This window comes from Macrobrachium rosenbergii, chromosome 4, assembly GCF_040412425.1.
Source record: "Macrobrachium rosenbergii isolate ZJJX-2024 chromosome 4, ASM4041242v1, whole genome shotgun sequence".
In the NCBI taxonomy this organism is placed as follows: Eukaryota; Metazoa; Arthropoda; class Malacostraca; order Decapoda; family Palaemonidae; genus Macrobrachium; species Macrobrachium rosenbergii.
Window position 1 is genome coordinate 6,677,501 of NC_089744.1, and position 22,484 is coordinate 6,699,984.

At 34.6% G+C, this 22,484-nt stretch overlaps 1 protein-coding gene across 1 annotated transcript in view; it reads left to right on the forward strand.

The window, feature by feature from the left end:
- Nucleotides 1-5,632: 5,632 nt before the first annotated feature.
- LOC136830233 (glutamate receptor 1-like) overlaps nucleotides 5,633-22,484 on the forward strand; it is a 252,374-nt gene continuing 235,522 nt past the window's right edge. Inside the window, exon 1 of the mRNA XM_067089536.1 lies at nucleotides 5,633-6,496. Within this exon, the coding sequence (XP_066945637.1) occupies nucleotides 6,376-6,496 (121 nt within the window). The 5' untranslated portion in view covers nucleotides 5,633-6,375. The remainder of the gene's footprint in view (nucleotides 6,497-22,484) is intronic.

Sequence of the window (22,484 nt, forward strand, 5' to 3'; positions counted from 1 at the left end):
GAAATGTGTGTACGTGTTTAATTGTTAACGCTCTCGGTATTTGTGAGACCCAATTAGGAAGGTCGCAATACATAATAGTCAAATAGGCTACATTAATGCAGATGAGGTAGATTATGTGTTTGAAAGCATATAAAGAAACAACTCAAAGGAAGCGAAGTTTTTTTTTTTAAATGACGATGCGATATATACAGGTATTTTCAGATAAATACAAAGTATTCGTCAACGATAGTAATGAATTACAAAGACATATATATATATCATATACACCATATTATATATATATATATATATATATATATATATATATATATATATATATATATATATATATATATATATAGTGATACAGGGAACAGGGAAATTCTCCAGGAAGCATATCCAGAGGAAGACGGACGAAAACCACACATCACTAGGCTGTTTTATTTATTTTAAAACCAACGTTTCGTAATTTTGTACTGAATTACATCGTCAGGGCTGTGCGCATTGATTCACATCGGGGAATTAGTTTCCGCACATGTAGCAGAATCTCGAACCCAGAGCACTCCAACATCAGGAACCATTCAAAACAATGTAAAACCTACATTGAGAACAAAGATTTTAGCGTCATCGGTCATACTGCCAACCCTCAAGAATTAACAATCTTAGAGTCGTTATTTATAAAACAACTTGTACCATCATTAAATACTCATACATCCGCTGGTCAACTGTATTTAGCTTAACTCCTTACTGTGGTGGCTTCTTTCCATTTAGTTCCTTACTGTTTCACCTCTAGGTTGGTTGTGTTTTTATTCTTATTTATTTCATTCTTACTGTAACATTTTAAATGTATTCGAAGACTGTACTTATAACTGTTTTTATCTTTTCTTGTGCACAGCCCTGAAGATGTAATTCAGTACAATATTACGAAACGTTGGTTTTAAAATAAATAAGCCAGCCTAGTGATGTGTAGTTTCCGTCCGTCTTCCTCTGATATATATATATATATATATATATATATATATATATATATATATATATATATATATATATATATATATATATATATATATATATATATATATAGCCAGTATGTAGGCTTTGTTGATTTATTACTTTTATTTAATTGTATTCCTGTTATTTTAGTATTAAGCCATTTGGGCAGTGTTTAGTAAGGACGTTGTTTATCCTCCACACCGGCCTGTTATATATAAACAAGCGGTTACATTTTTCTTTTCGAGTGACAGTGCCTCAGCAACCCCTCCCCTCTCCTAGGCGAATTTACGTCTGATCCAGAATAAGACGGACAAGGGATCTGTTTTCTGGGCTGTTGATGGAGGTTGCTGTGGTTGGCTGCTATATGGGATTACCTATTACCAGTTGCTGCCATAGCATACTGCTATTGATTTGGGTTACCTGTCCTGTTGTAGTGTAGCTGGCTCTGTGGATTAAGCCATCCTTCCTTATATTACTGCCTGAGGGACCTCGCCGATACCTGGTAAGGTACTTCTTTACTGGCTGAGGTCATCAGCTTGACAGGATCACGGCTCTTGTGGGTATCACTGCACAGCTTTCGTTTGGGCCCCTTTACCCCTACGTATCTTGGGATTATCTCCAGACGTGGAGAGTGATGTGTTGAGAAGATCATGGCCAGATATCAAAGTCCTGGTTTATATAATTAAATTTAGTGTGTATATCGTTAAGCTATTCTGTGCTTTTCTCTCCTCTCCTGCTTTCTGGGGCCCCCTTTTTCAGTATAAGCGTGTTGCTTTCTTTCGTTAATAGTATAAGTGTGTTTTTGATTATTATATGTAAGGGTGTTTTATGTATTAAGAGATTCAGGTGTTATTTCTGTCTGGTGTTTATACATTAAATATTAAGTGGTTTTTCTCAGTGTTTGTTTGTCCCCCTCGGATCAGCTTTCACACTCTGGTATTTGTTTGCACGATTCCACTCATTGTGGACTTCGTTGCAGTTTAGGTGAACATTGAATTGGAACTTTTGCTATATTGATTAGTGTAGTGGAGAGGTGTCCATTACAACATGTTCTCAAGTAACTTATTTGTACTCTTTCACTAGTTCCCAGAGGCTTCCTGTTACTACAAGACTTACACCTTCCTAGCTCTACATCTTCCGGGTATCTCAGTAATAGATGAAAGTCAGATACACATTCGAGGAACAAATGAATACTCTGTTTTCTTTTCCTGAATTCCCATCTGAGTATTAATTTTGTAAACTAAGTGTTCCAACAATTAGATCTTTTTTAGAACCATTTGCTCAGAGTCTGCCCGTTCTTGTCAAATTCATTCAGCACAAGCGAAGTTTTCCCTTTCTCTATCAATTATGTTGGCATTCAAATTACATAACATAGTTATTTAGAAAAAATTTCTATCACACAAGATTCTTCCCAGTCCTTGACAGTATACTTACAATTATTAAAGCAATCTTGTATGGAAAAAAGAAAATTTTTTACCCACCATCGGGCTCTAATGCAGGCCATGCAATAGAAACTAAATACCTATATAGTATGTGACCGCGGCTGGGTGGTACTTCTTCATACAATGGGGAATTATTGGCTTATTGACGGAGTGGTAAGTTTCTTTCTAAGTACTTTTCGAAGGATGGAGTTGTTAGACAGAAAGGCCTATAGAAGGTCATCATCAGATATTTATAATTACTATGAAATATGAGAGCGATCGAGGGTTCCTTGGTTTGCTGTTCCACAAAAGTCTTAATTGCTCCACTTTTTTAATTAGCAAGATAATTGTCTAGAGAGGCCCGTGGTCGTCAAACTGATAAGGGAACAAGGACGCTATCATGTTCGGTATTTAAAACGATGGATGATATTCTGCCTCTTCAGGTTAGCGGGAAGAAGGGGCTTGACTACATCTTAGAATGCCAGGTATATGCAGATTCTTACAGCATATGGTTGGAGTAATCTATTCTTTTTTAGATGGGACAGAGATGTTTCCTTTACTGATTTTCTTAAGAGCAGTTTTATCCCTCCGATCCTGATGATGTTCATACCCTTGTAAAAAAAGTTTTATCGACCGCTGTCATATACCGTAGTTGGGGTTAGGTTAGTTTCTTTTGTGTATCATTTTTTTCTGATCAGTCAAGCCTGCCTCTCAATTTCTTTGTATTTAGACAACGTATAGTTCCATGGTTTCGACATATCTTAATAAATTATATACTACAGGAAGCAGAAATGTTAAATTCATAAATTAATTCAGCTTTCTCCTTCTCTACCATTCTTCTTTCTGGTGTTTTTCATATTATGCTAGACTAATGTTTCGGTCGTTTGTGCAGTCAAATTGTTTTTATCATAATTTTAATAATTTCTCTTTCCTGTAAAGTCAAATGCCAATACCTTTCCGCTTCATTCACAAATCAAAGGTAGATTTCAACATGTCACATCTGTGATCTGTCTCTGAACGATATGTTGTCAATATCTAAAGTGGGTGTCATGATAAACGTCCCTTTTGTTATGAGTTTTTTTTGCTATCTCTTTGAATAAAGTTTGTGAATGTCGAATGTCAAATATCATAAAACTACCATTTACCTTTGAGCCATGGAGTCAGGTTGTATTGCCTTTTATGTTATGAGCCAAGCAACCCTACAGTTATCAAATATTGTTTTCGCTTAGAAGTATAAATAACTTTCCAAGTTCATAAAAGTCTTTCAGATGAAGTGATTACTTTTTTATTTGCCATTGTTGTTGATCAAACGTCATAGCCTTTCTCTCTCGCTTCAGCCCACATTTATGCACACTAATACACATGCTCACACACACAAGCACACATTATAAATATATATATATATATATATATATATATATATATATATATATATATATATATATATATATATATATAAATCATTACGTATCATAAGAAAAGGGCATGTTTTTACTGTAACTTACTCCCGTGCTTTCATTTCAGACTCCTGAATTAGCTGTATATCATTTAAACAGCTGCAATATTTACCAGGCTTTTCACATTTGGATACTTGACTGTTATAAACACATGGACAACTATTTCATATATGACTTGAGAGATAACCTTTAACTGGCATTACAACCATTGTGACATATTCCATATATTCTACCGTTTCCTTCTTTTATCCATTATACTGATTCATTACGCTCTCTATTTTCCTAATTTTAGAATAACACAATGTAGCTGTACCTTTCCCGGCATGTGGTCCAGCCTGCCGTTCGCCATCTCCCTTCCACTAAAGCCGCTACACTCAATACGAAGTTATCGACCTCCAAGTTCTTACAAACCTGGATAACATCCCACCACTGGCCCCAGTTCATCATTCTAGACCATCGCCCTCTATGAAAAGGCGCACGAAGCCAAGTCTGGCCTTTAACTTGGACTGAATTATGATTCATGAACAATTAATTATAATTTTATCTTTAACTAAGATCCATTGTATCAAGCTGGTATAAAAAGTTGATCAATGCCTGTTTAACTTTGTCTGTACATGTACTGTATATATGTGTGTATATATCTATCTATCTATCTATCTATGTATATATATATATATATATATATATATATATATATATATATAAATTAATATAAAACACGTGTTAACAACTTACCAATAATCTCTCGTTGTGGACATAGGTTGAAATTCATTGTAAGTAAATTCGACAGTCATATGTTCAGCTGAGTCAGTATTTACTTATATATCGCCTTGTAGACGGTGGTCAAAGTCACTGTCTATTGTTTATAAACAAGGAAATGATTCGATTCCTACATGGGACGAAACACTTATCGATTATAATGCCCCTTGGGTGTAAGTTTTCCTAAGGTATAGTGACCTGGACATTAAGCTATATTTTTGCGATTAATACATCTGTGAGCATAAAAAGGCACGAGAGTACACGTGGATATATATATATATATATATATATATATATATATATATATATATATATATATATATATATATATATGTATATGTATATGTATATATCTATCTATATATATATGTATATGTGTATATGTATCTATCTATCTATCTATCTATATATATATATATATATATATATATATATATATATATATATATATATATATATATATATATATATATATATATATATATATATATATATATATATATATATATATATATATATATATATATATATATATATATATATATATATATATATATATATATATATATATATATATATATATATATATATAGTGTTTGTGTGGTTGCGTGTTGGAAGCAAAGAACGTATGTATGCTAATGGAATTATTTTGTTTATGCAACTAAATCATCCAGCGGGCGGTAACAATGATCTACTTAAAGTTAGATAGCATACGTTAACAAAAGACTCCATGATTGGCGTGAATTTGTCATTCCTTCCCTAGTCAGACCGCCGACAGGTGCATCGTGCTCTAATTTATTTCTGCTTTGCTTTTAAAGCGACAAAAATATTCACTAATAACTGCCAGTCCATGTGCAAGGAGAGGAAATATATTGTCCCGGTTCGTGAGCGACAAAACAGCGCTTCTTTTCCTAAACTGTTGACAGATTTCGTACGCCTGGCACCTAAGTGGTCTGAAACTGGAAAAGGGTCGCTCTTCAGCGGCGTGTGATGATGCTCCCTGACGGGTAGAGTTGTGGGGGAGGATTAGTATTGCATCGGCAAGCGTTTGAGCAGTGGGCCAATGAGTGCATTCGCTCTACGAGGAAAAACCACGTGACTAGGTGTCATTTTGTCCGGCGCGCTGTGCCTCCGAGCCACAACTGCCCCGTCAGGCTACGCTGAACGTTTTACTGGCTGTCTTTATCTTATTCAGCTGACACATGAAGTTCGAACATTATTGGCAAACAGTTGTTGGAAAAGACATATGCTAATTATGTCGTCATTAGCCTTAATTACTTCCTGTCTCCCGTAGGTAAAACAGTGGCGGTGATTTGATTTCAGTATAAACATTGCACAGTGGAAATGTAATGAACGTAGTGTTCGTCGAATAATATGGCGGTTAAGAATTATTTTGTGACTGAAAAAATTCATAAGAAAAATGTTCAGTTGCTATTTTATGTCACCCGACCAACTAAAAAATAAAAGACCATAGAAAAAAAGCATTGGCAAAGAACGAAATAGATCGGACTTTACGCAAGTATTTTCAGACGTCAACAATACCTTCTTGATCTGGATTATCTTGAACGAAAAAAAAAAAAAAGTGAAATAAGTGAACTTCCTCCATTGATATCTAGCAGTCTCACACAGAACCATTCTTTCATTTTTCACCCGTCATAAAACCTAAAGGTGTTCGACGTATCCCTCTTCCTTTCGGGAGAGAGAGAGAGAGAGAGAGAGAGAGAGAGAGAGAGAGAGAGAGGAAAAAAATAAAAAGAATAGGAGCCATGGGACTGGCAGGGAGGTCGGCAGGTGGGATAGGCCGCCTGCGGATAGTGATTCTGGCCTTCGTGATTGGCTGGCAATCTGTAGTTCACTCGGCTACAGGAACTGAGATAATTCCCTTAGGTGAGTCGTAAGTAACTATAATAGATGCATGTGTGTTTGTTTGCATGCATAATAAAATGGTGTTTGTGAAATAATAGCTATACAGCAAAACCTCTCTTATTTGTTTGTATTGTATATTGTTTATACACGTTTTTATGTAAGCAACTGTGCATTTCTCGAATCCATTTTTTTAGAATGTAGAAGATACATCGTTACATTTCCTTACTAGAAGCATATCAAGATAATACAATGTTATGTTTTATTGTTATGCGATGTTGCCATTTTCATACTTATTTTCTTTTTCTTTTTTTATCAGAACATCATGGACAGACGAACCTTTCATATGCCTCTATAACATTCCATCCAGAGATGTAATGATGTTACCATGAGATATCAACACGCCTCTCCGTTCCCTACAACAGTCGGTTTTATTTGACCTTATTTCAACCCCTTAAAAAGCACGGAGACGAATAATAGGTGCATCGAACACCCTGGTGGAGTGTTAACGCATCAGAATACGACACAGTTTTGATCCTGTACATTCTTAGATCTTGACCACTCACTTGGTGTTATGTATCACTGATAAAGTGATACATAACACCAAGTGAATGGCCTGTTCTGCCGGTAAGGTCTTTCGGTCATAATCATGAGAAATGTTTTTTGTCAATAAAGTTTTGGATATTTTCATGGCCATAAAACAATATCTAAATCTTTCCAAATTTATTTTCTTATTGTAACTTTGTTTTACACACACACACACACATATATATATATACTGTATATATATAGTATATATACTATATATATGTATATATATACAGTATAGTATATATATATATATATATATATATATATATATATATATATATATAGTATACATATAGTGTGTGTATGTGTATATGTATATATATATATATATATATATATATATATATATATATATATATATATATATATATACTATACTGTATATATATACATATATATAGTATATATACTATATATATACAGTATATATATATATGTGTGTGTGTGTGTGTAAAACAAAGTTACAATAAGAAAATAAATTTGGAAAGATTTAGATATTGTTTTATGCCCATGAAAATATCCAAAACTTTATTGACAAAAAACATTTCTCATGATTATGACCGAAAGACCTTACCGGCAGAACAGGCCATTCACTTGGTGTTATGTATCACTTTATCAGTGATACATAACACCAAGTGAGTGGTCAAGATCTAAGAATGTACAGGATCAAAACTGTGTCGTATATATAGTATACATATAGTGTGTATATAATATATATATTATACATATATACATATATATACATATATATATATATATATATATATATATATATATATATATATGTATATACTATTTTCATGTAGATTTATTTTTTGTTCTTTCATGACAAATCTGTACATGAATGCTACGTGATTGATCAAACAATTATTAGTGAATCTCTCACAGCAAACCGATAAATATGCACACAGTTAACTAAAACTGGAAATATTTAGGTAAACAAGTAAACACATATATTAAGTATACTATTTACGATCAGTGCCAAGCAGTTTCAGCCCCATCATAAAAAATGGTAAAGCGGATCCTGGAATCAGAGCAGCAACTAGTTCTCAAGAGAAACCTGCAAACCAACCTTAACCTGTGTACAGCACCTTTGGAAAACTCCATCTATTCTTCCAAAGTAGGAAGAATAGCATGTTGTCCTTTCTTACACTCTGGTATGGGTTCGTCCTCAAGTGATCACACTACGGCCCTGTGGATAAAAGGCTGATGGCACCTGGCAAACTTGGCTATCTCCACCTTGAAGATCTTTAGACACTCCCCTTTTCCCCAAGAAAACAATCTGTCTTGCAGAAGACCCATGCATTGCATAAATATAGTTCCAGCACGTAGACGATTATCTGCATCAGCCAACTTTTGTGTCCAAGTGCTATCTTATGAAGTTGTGTGAGCAAATTTCCCTTTTTAGTACCACTCATCCTGAATTTGTTCCTCTTGAAGACAATGGGGAGTGGGACGTCTTTTTGTATCTCTGATGAAAGAGCCAGGCTCAGTGCCATCCTCAGATGATTGAATGCTGACACTCCTGTTATCCTTCCAAGATTCTGTTGCTGTGACAGTGGTCTATGGCGCCCTTCTTTATGGACTTCTCTATCAACTTCACCATCAACCTTGGTAATCGTCTGGAACCGTAAAGTACTGACATACTTGTATTAATACTGAATGAAGCACTGCATCAAATCCATGCTTATAAAATAATTGTCAACACAGATACAGGATTTGGTAGGTTTCTTCAGGTCCACAGCAAGGGGGGAACACAGTCTTGCTCTTAAACAACATCTATGACCCTCACAGGAATTGTAATGGTTATGGCCCACTGGCGCAACAGAATGTCACGGATGAAGCCATTTGCAACAGCCTTGCAAAACAACTTCAAGTCTCACGGGTCTGATATATTCTTGATGTGCTGGTGAAGACTACTAGCTCTAGCCTCTAGTATATAAACCTTATGTCATTAACTGACTATGTAGGGTTTTTGTGGGTTGAAAGAACTAATTGATATTGTTAATGAAGGCACGATGAATCTTGAAAAACCTTTTCGTCATCTCCCTTGACAGCTCATTGTCACTGAAATACAGGCTGACTATCAAGGTCTTGAAGATTTTTGTTGGCATGGCATCAACAGCAAGTTCTATGGTCAAAAGCCTAATAATCATCAGTGTATAAAAATGAACATATGAGCTTGTGCACCGGTGCTGAAGTTGACATTTACATCCCGGCAGATGTACAAATTCATTTGGTACCCAACGAAAGCACTTCAGAGTAAATACGACTGGAAAGTACTGGATCTGGGTGACCTGACGTTTAAAGTCAGAAACAGCATGGTTGATCACATCATCTTGACAGACTCTCGTGCCTTCTTGGAGATTGACGTAGTAACCTGCTGAGCAGTAGTGCCTTCTTCTCTTCTTCATTCTTTAAAACATCTTAATTAATATTTGTCTGGCTACATACTAGAGCATATGGGCACATAGCTAGGGTTAGTAATATAAAATTCTAGCTAAGCAGTCTCCAGGCTAAATTCACAAAATCCTGGTAAGTAGCCAACTTGTAAAAATTTGCTACAGAAGGTATCGTTGAAATTTTTACTTTTGCCTAAAAGTGGTAGTATAAACAAAGTTACAGAGTACCCGCGGTCATTGTTCGAGAGAGAGAGAGAGAGAGAGAGAGAGAGAGAGAGAGAGAGAGAGAGAGAGAGAGAGAGTTTGATCTGAGTGATAAAAACTTTAACCCTTCAGTTACCTTACTGAAATACTATATAAATTATCTTCAAGAATAGTCAGTTATCAGACGTGGGATATTGTGTGCTTCTTTTTTATTTTACCAGTAGGAGCTTGCTTGTAGCAACATGGAAATGCAGAGATTTACTCTCATGGATAATTTGCTAGAGATTAAAAAATACATAAAACATGAGTGTATTTGGAAACTATAACACCCATTTTTCTTATGACAATGAACACGATTTAATGAGTATTTCAGTGAAATTCAAGGCATTCTTGTATCCCCAAAATTTTGCAAATGATGGATGATCGAGCTTCAGAGGGAGCCAGGTTTATTTTTAAATTATCTTGCTAAATTTTATTGTGATGCATTTTGCAGTAAATTTTCTCTGTCTATACTGGCATGTATCATCATGACATCACAGCACAATGGGGCATGGGCTAAGTTTCACCACTTCTTACAGAACATTCCTCTCTATGCTACTGTGTGATTTGGTCACTCAAACATTTGTCAACAGTTACCTTGCGTCGCAAGTGCTCATGTGCCATAGTGGTACCAGAATGTTTCTGGAAGTTGCTTTTCTGTTTTGTTATGAAACTATTGTTTTCTCAAGCATGTGAAAAGGTGTGCATTTTATCTCGTTATACCCAGAGTTGAGAAATTAAAATGAGGTATATGATTTCCTAATAGTTTTCTTATAAGTTTGTTAAATTTGATATTCATTCTCGACAAAAATGTTTTGTCAAGCTTTTACAGCTCCATTATTCCTGATATTGGTTGTGAACCCTAGGAAAACCATAACTTTTGGGTCATGTTGGGTTGGATGGTCGGCGGGATTAATGTCGTCCTCCCAGTTAGGTAGAAACTGGTTTCCACAGTTAGGGTAGAATGGTTAAGTTTCTACACATCCCCATGTTCACTCATTTATCTTCTCCGACATCCAAAACCCCTAGCTTCCCACTTTGGTGTCCAAATTACTTTGGATTATAAGGAGTACTGTAATGGGCTCAACAAACATTTGAGTAAGAGAATTGAGTCAATTTGATGAAAAACGTGCTAAAATGTCATGAAAGAAACCTTTTTTCTGTATGTACTGCATCTATATGTATCTTGATTCTTTTGTTACCAGTTACAAATGAAGAGAAGTATTTTCAAATGAATAAGAATGAATCTATGAAGTTAAATAGGAACTCCTTGAATGGAAAATGAACATTCCCGGTCAGAATGGTAGGAATTACTATTAAAAGATATGAGAGTAGACAAGATCTTGAAAAAAAAAGACTGTATAATTTGTTAAAAGAAACAATTTATTAACGGTATAATAAAATTTAATATGGTAATCTGAAGTGGGATGTCCACACACACAGTCTTGTGGTATCCCAAATAACAAGTTTCGTTTAAGCTAACGACATCCTCTTTAGATATTTACCGTGTCAATAAGTAAGTGGCATATGTATATCACATCATTTGAAATGCATCTTGTTTATAATAATCCATGTTACTTACTTTATTTTTTTACATCATGCCCTGTTTTCACTCTGACAGATAGCGCTAGCATGTATTTTTTCTACAAACAAACACAATTAAAATGAAAAGCAATATAAGTCAATGGAATTAAATCACCAGTCATTACTTTCAGAGTGTAGAAATGGTTCCAGTTTGACGTGTTTGAGAGTGAGCAAACCTTGGAATATGACGGTGCAAGAGTTACCGTTTATCCTCTTTTGGAGCCACAAATATCCCCGTGGGACTGATTGATGTTCCTCATTGTTGTCAATGGGAACTGCCTACATAAGAAAGACGGTTAGGATATAACCCTGGTTCACTCCTGAGCTTCCAGTCAGCACTGGACTGGGTTACCATCTGATGCAGTCGCTATATAACTTAAGCTAAGGAATGGGTGTAGCATTCTGTCGAGTGGTATGCTTGGGCAACTTTATTTTTTATCTTTATTTATAGCTATATCGATAAAATTTTTAATATATGAGATATTCTGCAAATAAGATATTGGTCTTTAATATTTGTGTGTGTGTGCGTGTGTGTTTGCGAGGGTATTTACATGTAAACGTATTGTATTCTCTTGACAGCTTTCTGTGTCACATTTTCATTTTCATTTCCTCCTCGATTCCATGAGAAAATATGGCTATTTATGTTTTTGGAGATTTTACAGGGAGCAGTCGGAGATAATGAAAATTCCGAACAATAAGAGAGACAGTAACCGGACATTTTGAGTGGCAGTTGGACCTGGTGTATAAGAATGGCAGAGAGAGGATAAATCGGGCACTCTTCAGTGGGTCTGTTATCTCTGGTAGGAATTTCTAGTATATGATTGTCGGAACAATATGCTTTGCATGTCAGTGGCGCGGTTATGGCTTTGTTGTTTCGTACTCCTGTTTCTCTTCTCTCTGCAGACGTCTTTTTTTTCGTTTAGGTTCTGGTACCTGACGTTCTTAATGTTTGGTTTCGAGTCATTTTGTAACTGTAGTCTACAGTGCTTCTATAAGGCGGGTAAGGACTTGTGCTTGTAGTAGAGTATCTCCGGGTATTCTTGCATGATTGAGGTCCGTTTCTCTTTTTTTTTTTTTTTTTATTTTGCTGGTGAAAATATGAGACATTTTCTAATGCGGCAATTACAATCCTAAACATTTTCTTTTAAGTTTCATTGTTACAAATATATACATTACCGTAGTTGGATTCACCAGTAGTCTGTGGTATGTTTTTCTTCGCAAATCTATTCATTACGAATACATTAAGTCCGTTCTTGTTCCAGTTAACCACTTAAAAATTGATACATTGTATTTTGATATGAATTACTATACAGACATGAAAAATAAAACCATGTCTAAAAGAATTTGCCAGTTTAAGAATAAAGTCTTAGGAAGATGGAAAAATAGAGTGAGAAATACTGCCTTAAGGGAAACATGGGATGTTATGTATGTAGATGAGATAAAGATGAATGAGAGAATAATATGGGATGTTGTTAGCTGAGCTCCTGTGGGCACCAGAAGAGTTGGAAGACCCATGCCCAGTTTGATGGAGAAATTCGGCTCAATAGGCTCGAGATGAATGGAGATTTGTGGAAGATAAAGCACTAGGAAGACATTAGCGGTGGATTTTCATAGAGGTCTTTGGCATGCAGGGCGTTAGAAGTGATGACGATGATCACACACACACACACACATACACATCTTACACACACAAGCACATTCACACACTGACATACGTATATATACACATATACACACACATATATATATATATGTATATATACATGCATGTAAATATGTGTGTATATATATATATATATATATATATATATATATATATATATATATATATATATATATAATGATATATATATTGTCGATTTTTCAATATATTTTTACGACAGACTGATGAATGGAGCTCATATAAAAAAACAGCAACATTTTAATGCTTTTATGAGTAAATAATTATACCCCTTTCTCCCGAAGCGAAGAAAAGAGCAATATATCTTTTCATTTAGGGTATAAAACTTTCGTATGAAGTATTCGCCTAAGGACAGGAATCTCATCTCCTCCAGCAAAATACAACCTCCCATGATTCAATTCGTGGTCAGTTGCACGGAAACGACCGCATAACTTCCGGTCGTATGGCTAAAGTTGGTCGTAACCTCAAAGCGTAAAAAAACCTGTTATTATCCCCTGAACCGTAGGGGTTTAAACATTTTTTTCCTCCTGTTATTTTTAATTAGTATTTCATACTGCTATCCTTGTAACAGGGTTTTATTTTCTATTTCCTTCTTTTCATTTTTTTTTGAAAATATGTATTTATGCAAGTATATGATTACCTTTGCTGAATTCATTTAAGGTCTTTGTACTCACCAATCATGCATTGTACAGAAAAAGGCATCTGATTTTTTTTATAATACTGAAAATATTGAGAACAGTTCTAGAGCATGGTGAAAATTTCCATCTTATAATAATTAAGAAAATAGAGAGTAGGATCAAAGATGCATCCTTACTTGTTTGGGTCCGCTATCATGTGTTAAAAATTCTTGAATTTTGGAGATACATGTACCTAATTGGGACGTACAGTATTTCTAGTTACGGTAGTTATGCAAGATATTAGTTTTAAAAAGTATTTTCTTTGGAGTGTTCCTCGACATTTTTATAGAATTTCGAATTTTATATCATTTGGGATTAACATAGAATTTTTAGTGATTCCGGTCTCATTTTATAAACTTTTAACTCTCCAGATATAACTTCCATTAAATAAGCTGAAGATAGTTTCCTAGTTTTTTTATAAATTAATTTGCTTCCTTTTCTACTCTGTGTCTTTTTTCTGATATTGACAGTTTCTCAATATTGGTTAGCACTTCAGTTCCAGGTTCTATATACAGTTAACTGTGCCTCAAATTAATATTGATTTTCACTTCTATCTCAGTGTCTGTATACTGTTCATAGTGCCTCAGATTACTGTCTCAAGTTGTGTATTCCGTTCATTGTATCTCAGCTGTTGTTTTATTTCTAAGAGATGCATATTGCCAGCCAATATTATTTTACATCCTTCTTCACTATGTTCCTTTAAGCCAATTTCATTTTCACAATTCTTCAGTCTCTTTTCAATTTTTGCGTTAGTTTGTGAGCAGGTGTGCGTTGCCTTATTCCTTATGTCGTCAACCTCTTTCAAAATCAGTTGGTGAAATTCAGCCACAGTGCCGATCCTCTGTCTTGTAATATCTTGTATTGAAAGACAAATCACTCCGGGTATTTTATTTTGTGCTAACGTATAGAGAAAGAAGAACAAGTGACTGTACACAACCTCACGTGTTAGTAGGTCAGGACTATTAACTGAATGAAAATGCCATAGCATCTCATTTTCACAACTTATACTTGGAGCCATACTATTCTTTCTGTTAGGTGTTTCCAGTGTCAACAGTGCTCCACATTTCGGTAAACATGATTTTTACTGTTATATCAACCCAGATTACAAAAAAACAACACATATTCTCAATACCGCAACTAGCCTGGTTTTATTTAATACCAAATGTGGTTTCAAATGTTGAAAGTCCGTCAAAATATGGCCAGATTTAGCGACAATACACATTTAACGATAGTTAAAATAAGTAGGACAGTGTTACAATCATAGCCACACCAAGAAAGCTAGGAATTCGTTTCAGCTCATGTGCACACAAATGTCAGTCAGATGCGGATACTGCCTCAATATATCCTGAATGAAGCAGCCTCTGCTTAATGAGGTGGTGTTAATTATTTTTTTCGCTTTGTAGAATGTAATAGTCTACCGGTCCAATTGTGTGTACTGTAAAAGCCAGAATGGCCTCGTAACTTTTTTTTAAACAGTTTTCTTAGGAGTTTTTCATTTTCAAAAGAAGGTGGATGAAGTGATACCCCTTCCCAGTGAATGCGAAATATAAAAGGTTAGAAGATTCATATTTCTAGAGTTACACCGTCCGAAAACTAGAATAATTATTTGCGCAGTGCTCTAAGATTCAAATGTACTTTTACTAGAACCAAAATAAACTCATGTAGTATTTTTTTTAAATACCAACATACGTAGAATCTCATGATCGTATTCTCCAGTTCTATTTGTTTGAGAGCGGCAATAGCCTCCTATCCTCTGTTTCCAATTTCTCGGATACCGTTTCCCTTTGAAATCCTTGAAATCTGAAGGGAAATGAATGAGAAATGTTGTTTTCAGGGGGAAGTTCTAACCACTGCCAGTTCGAAGAGTATGGATGGTGCTTTTATTATTGTAGATCCATTTTCACTAAACCAGAAAAAAACGCAATGTTATTACTGCACGTCGCCATTATTTCTGAGGATAGCTGTATTTCGGCCACAATTGCATTACTCAACTTATCCGCTGGAAGGTCGATTATAGTTACCAACATATAATGGCTGGTAGTTTCCGGAATTGAAGCAGAAACACTTGGGAAAATACATTTGGTCATATTCTGAGCGAAATAAAATGTTTCCTTTTTTTTTATTCTGGGTATTTAAAACAGTGGCAGCTGAAATATTCCGAAGTGTTATTCTATCTCTGAAAATGGGATATAAATATGTATACTGTATATAAATATACATACGAGTATATAATGTATAATATATATATATATATATATATATATATATATATATATATATATATATATATATATATATATGTGTGTGTGTGTGTGTGTGTGTGTGTGTGTGTGTGTGTGTGTACATTTGTTTATATGAAAGTGTATACACTTGCAAAGCCCTTTGTGGTACGAAGAGGTAAAAGGAGGAAGAAAGAGGTTAAAGCTCGCCTTTCAATCACCGTACCCAGATTCTTGCGAGAGCTAAGGCGCAATATGGCAGAGCCACTGCTGATGACGGCGGAGCATCTCATTTACAAAGAAGCATCAAGGAGAAGACGACGGTGTAAATTGCATCTGTTCGATACATCTACTCCTCGAGCTCGCAGGCTCGGAGAGAGGTTAGGGGGGAGGGGGAGGGCGGGTAAATGGCAGCTTCGGGCATGTTTTGAAGAAGCTGTCACGGGTTCTCTCAGCTGTGATGGATCTATTAATATGTTGCACAAGCAGTCCAAATCCCAGATGACAGCTGAGTCTTCCCCAACCAGAACCGCGTCTGCAGAGGCCAAATATGCATGAATGAGACAGCTGGATCGTTAGTGTCTGATGCAGTTAGTGTACTTCTTACGATAATACGTTTGTGAGATTGCATTTGTTTCTGATCTTGGTTTTACTCTTTAGAAAACTCCTTCCTTTTGATTCTTGTAGTCAAGTGAGTCTTAAACGTTATTCATTTTTTTCGCTTATAGAATGTGATACTATACCGGCCTTATTTACCAATTACGTGTAATGAAAAAGCCTGCATGGCCTCTTAACGTACTTGTTTTGAAACAGTTTCCTCAGATTTTCTTATTCAAAAGAAGGTGAATGAAGTAATACTCCTTTCCAGAGAATGTGTTGTGTGTAACTCCTATTTCTCCAAAATCATAGCCTAACTTTAGATTTGATTTTTTATATATATATATATATATATATATATATATATATATATATATATATATATATATATATATATATATATGGGTGTGTGTGTGTGCCCGTACGCATGAGTCACAGAAAAACGACAACAAACAATGATTAGATGTGACTCATGCGTACGCATGCGTGCACACACACACACATATATATAAATATAAATATCTATCTATCTATCTATCTATATATATATATATATATATATATATATATATATATATATATCTGTATATACATACATACATACATATATATATCTATATATATGTATGTCATATATATGTGTGTATGTGTATGTGCGCATGTGCAAGAGTAACAGAAAAAACGAAAACAAAAATTGTTTCGAGGTAGTAGTTTCGTCTTATTGGCATCCTCAGACTCAAATTGAATTTAAACTAGGAACATAGCTACGCAGAATTTATACCACATGCGGTCCTTTTAAGGTCAGCCTCTTCGTGACCGCAGGCAAAGAAGATAATACGGGCTCAAAGCAAAACAGATCAGAGCTTAAGTTTGAACTGGACCATTTTGTACTTTTAACCAATATAGTTTCAAGGAAGTTCCTTTGCATAAACCTGTTAACCTGAAATATTCCGTCGGCTTTTGCCAAGTTAATTCTGTGGCTTGTGTTAAGCCAGTGGATTGCCGAGGCATTATTTGTAAGACCTTTTGAAATTGCGGTTTTATGCTTTTTTGGGTCTCATACACATGCCTTTGGATGTTTGACCTTAAGAGAAAGATTTACTCTCTGAATATGGGATTTTTTTAAAATGTAAAACACACCCTCTACATCCAGAGGTTCTTATTTTTCACATATGAAATAACATTTAAAAACCTACATGAGAGGCAGAAAGAGTATGTTATTTTTCACCTAATTTTTCTTTTGCCGGACATTTTGGAAAATTTTAGAATAAATATTGTCATAAAATAGATCATCAACAATTTCCTCACATTTTATGTAATCTTAGAGAGCTCAGGTACATAGACGAAAATAGAAATGGTTTTATGTCTTTAGAATGGCCTGAATACGAACGAAAATATAAGTTATGAAGGGTGTTCTGAATATGGGAAATTTAAATTTGTTTGGCTGTCTAACGATCAAAACATCTCTAAGATTATCGTATACTTCATGTACACAGTTATATTGATGAACTTCAACTTTTCTGCTCATTTATCACACGTAAGAATACCTGACAAACCTAGACTACTCTGTCAGTCTAAAATTATAATTTTCATAAATAATTTTTTTTTACGAAATATTACTGTTACTATTGTCGTTGTCATTATTATTTCTCCCTTGTAAATTTTTCAGTTGGTCATCATTATAACGTATTTAACGTTTTTTTAATTTAAAACTAGTATTATATATGCAAATATATATTAAAAATTGAACCGTACTTAGTTTAAATCATTAAAACTTATATAGCTTGCATAGGCGAGGACTGCCCTGATTGTCTTTCGCACGAGCGAATGCCAGTCGTATAGTTTATGGTCTTTTCACCCCAAGCGTGAAAAAATCTGGTAATTTCTGCGACGAGGTACTAAAGTGAAGATAGAACCACCTCCTGGTCAAGAAATAAAACAATACCTATGAAGCCGTTTGGGTATGTTACTATTAAGGCCCAGTAGATAGCATCAGCTTGCACGTTTAACTACTTGGTTGAGTCTATTTTAGCAGTAGGGAAGGAAAAGTTTAAATATATTCATAAAATGACATTTTTGGTAGATGTATTAAACTAATTCAGCCTACAGTAAACTGTGAATAAGTACCTGAAGTAAATGTGCATGTTGCATATTAATGGTTTCCCGTCGGACATACGAGAGGTTCTTACTGAGGGAGCACCCTTAGTTTTTTCTTGACTCCATTAAGTAGAATATCCATTGCATGTTAAAATAAGCGTAGGGCAAGGATTCATACAGAAATAACTTCTTGCAGATAAAACTGACCACTCAGAATATATAAGATACTGACGATGAATATAGGCTGCATAATAATTGAAGAAAAATGGGAGCCTGTTCAATCTTGCAATTACATTCGTTACTCAGGCATTGCCACTAAAGACAGAGGGAGAGCACAGAGGACTTTTATTGAATATCGAATTCCTTCCATTTACTTCGAAATCTGTTTTCGCATGTTGGCCCCTTACCCTTACGGATAAAGCATCATACTATATGTCTCTCTTTTCCTTTTCTTTTGGCAGTGATACCTTTTCCCTCCAAAGTGTACAAGTTACCGTTACAGCCCTTCTGCTGTATTACATCTTTCCTTACTATGAGCGAAGTTTCATCTCTGACACTGAGTGATCCCCTCTCTTATCTTCTGCCTTGCGCAATCATTCTCTCACTCTGTGACTTGCCGTTTTCTAGAGCAAATGCTCTGCGTTCTTCTTTTAGTTTAGCCAGAGATTTGCTTACTTCCTGTATATCCTAATATTAGTAGTTATGACTTGGACCATCGACGGGTGGTCTCTTGTTTGTCAATTTTTTATAATTTGTATTTTAACAGAGATCTGTCACATTCGCAATTGATCTCTGATCTCCTCTTCCTGCCGAGGGCCACAGATTCAGTGAACAGAAGCACCAATATGCAGTAAATGTGCCTTGCTGTAGAGCTTCTCAATTTCAGAGGTCCTTTATTCCTCACACCGTTGCAACTTCAGAAGTTCAAGCAAAGATGCAATGCATTACTACCTTAATACAATTTTCCTTGTATTTTAGTAATTTACTTAATCTTTATTTATTTATTTATTTATTAATTTATCTGTTTTTCTGACAACTGACCTCTTCTTTCTCTGTGTCCCGTACCTTCAGTTACTTTTTTCGAATGAACACCATATTTTTTGGAAGCTTGAATTTCAAATTAGAGGCCTCTGTGGGCTTGTTTCACCTGAGTAGTGTTCATCTTCTGCATAATAAAGAATAACAACATCAAGTATGCTGAACAATATATATGCGTGATCATAGCTGGGTTCACTATTTGAAGGCCTACGTTAATACCTTTTGCACCTTGAATGTATCAAGGGGGCGATCGTTTTAGGTGGGCATTCATTTTTCTTTTTTAATCAAATCTCTGCTTTTTGAACTGTCAACACTTATAGTCAGCAAGATTACGTTAACGAAATTCGCCTTTCAAGTGATGTATGCAATGTGGAAAGGGCTACGACATCTTTTTACCAAATAAATGGAAATGAAGAACGAGTATTACACCCATCTAAGCATTCCTTTGTTCGTTTGCTATTTCAGGCGATATAGCATTACAAGTTTGTATTCAGGTCTTAACATAAAGGACAGTTTTGCTGTTATGGCTATAGTGAGGGACTGGTAATAGAAGGGAAGTCACTATGATTCCTGTCTCTTTCTGTTATCCGTAATTTTATACCTGTATAGGACGTGAGTCATTTTCATAATAGAATTTTTGCACGCTTGGAATATTTGTTAACAACTACTAACCGGGATGAGACGTCTTTACGCATGGCATCTATAATTTTGGCTTGTTGTAGATGGAAAAAAATCTCATTTTCCAGTTCTCTCCTACGATACTGTTTTGACAGGTATATAACGTAAAACTCTCTACAAGTGAAGTCACTTTCCCTTTTCCAAAAGAAATACCTGAGATGTGTGGTTTAAGTATTAGCGAACACACTAGGTAATTTTTAAAAATGGCATCGCAAAATAATGTATACTTGTTTATGTAAAGACACAAATGTAAAGCTATCGAAAATTGAAGGTACTGACTGCATCGAATTTTCTTGACTGCGAATTTTCTAGGAAACCTTATGTTTCGCCAAGTTGATATTGCTTAGTGAAGCAGCTGCTTGAGATTTGGCAAACTTATAGGGCTCAATCCACCATTTCAGATTTAAATGAATAACAACGTTGTTATTGCTACCTCAAACAAGATAAGCGTGAATGGAAATAAGACGCTGAAATGCACTGTTGTCAAACAGCTCTACTAAAAATTTCTTTTGAAATGTAATGCCGCCAGCATATATATATATATATATATATATATATATATATATATATATATATATATATATATATATATATATATATAATATATATATATATATAATTATATATATATATATATATATATATATATATATATATATATATATATATATATATATATATATATATATATATATATAATGTCCTGTCAGCACCAACCAAAGTCTACTGACTTCTAGGAACATAGTTCCTTCCTGGGTGAAAAGAACGATTTTATAAAATGAGGATACAATTACGTTCTATTCATCAAAAATATTTCTCGGTACATGTATTCATATAATACTTCAATACAGGAAAAAACCCTTGTGCTTCCGAGAAGTAATGCACACTGAGTTAATATTAATCTTCCTGATTTTCGTATAAAAAGGTTAGTTCTGTATATATTTTGGATAGTTGTTCGTCATGTGAGAATCGAGTTTTCCTAATTTTGAATGATCCCAGTGAAGAAACTTTTATGACCCGCTTAGAAGTGTACAGCAATTTTATCTTAAATAACTCTACAGTTATTAGCATCAACGTTATTTCACTCGTCTCCAGTTAACTGAGAATAAAACATGCTGAATATTTCCCAGGCTATTGCTTTTTTCATCTTCTGCTGCTTATTAGAATTATATGAGTGAGCTCTTTTTTTCATCTACTGTTTATTAGAATTATACGACCGAGTTCATTAATAGCCGGATATTAAATGCAAAATACGATAGCAAGCTGTTTTATTAATTATCATACTTGAATACATAGCTTTTGTAAATGTACTTGAGATGATAATAATGAGTGAGAGTTTATGTTAGTCGAATGTATTACGATTTATTTACCTCTCCCGTGACAATATCTGGTAATTTCTGGTATGAGGTACAAAAGTGAAGATAGAACACTCTTAGTGTTGAGAAATGAAACAATACCTGCGAAGCTGTTTGGATATGCTTGCATTAAGCTCCAATAGACGGCATCAGCTTGCACATTTTACTACTTGTTTGATTCCATTTTAAAAGGAGGAGAGGAAGTGTTTAGATACATTTATAAATTGGGGCTGTTACTGGGACTATTAGTCTAAGCCTATCATAATAAATCGGGAATAAATAACTGGAGCAAATTCTTAAATTACACACGAATGAAAGGCATTTACTTTTAAAATGAAAAGTATATTCTTAATGTTGACTCAGTTTTTGGTCCTTTGTGATAATGGTCTTTCTCGTCTGACGTACGTGAGGTTCTTACTGAGAGGGCGCCTTTTGTTTTATCTTGCCCCAGTAAATGGAGCATATTAAAATTTGTATGAGAAAGGACTCTTATGCAGATAAAACTAACCGTTCAGAATAGTTTACCTGATAGCTTTGGAACTGTGATATAGTGTTTATTAAAGGAGTTTTTTTTTTCAGAAAATCTCATAAATACCTTTAAATGTAGAGGAAAACAGTTTTTTGTTAGATTTGTGTATATAACGCTAGGGATGGATATTGTTTGTATAAGAACTGAGGACTTATGGGAGCCTATTTAATCTTGTAGGCACTCAAATATTGCCACCAAAGACGAAAAAAGAGAGAACACTGAGTACTTTTATTAAAGAGGTCACAGCTTAAAGGGGTTATACTAAGATATAATACCTGACATAAATTGTACGTATTCTGAGATTTATAATTATAATATATT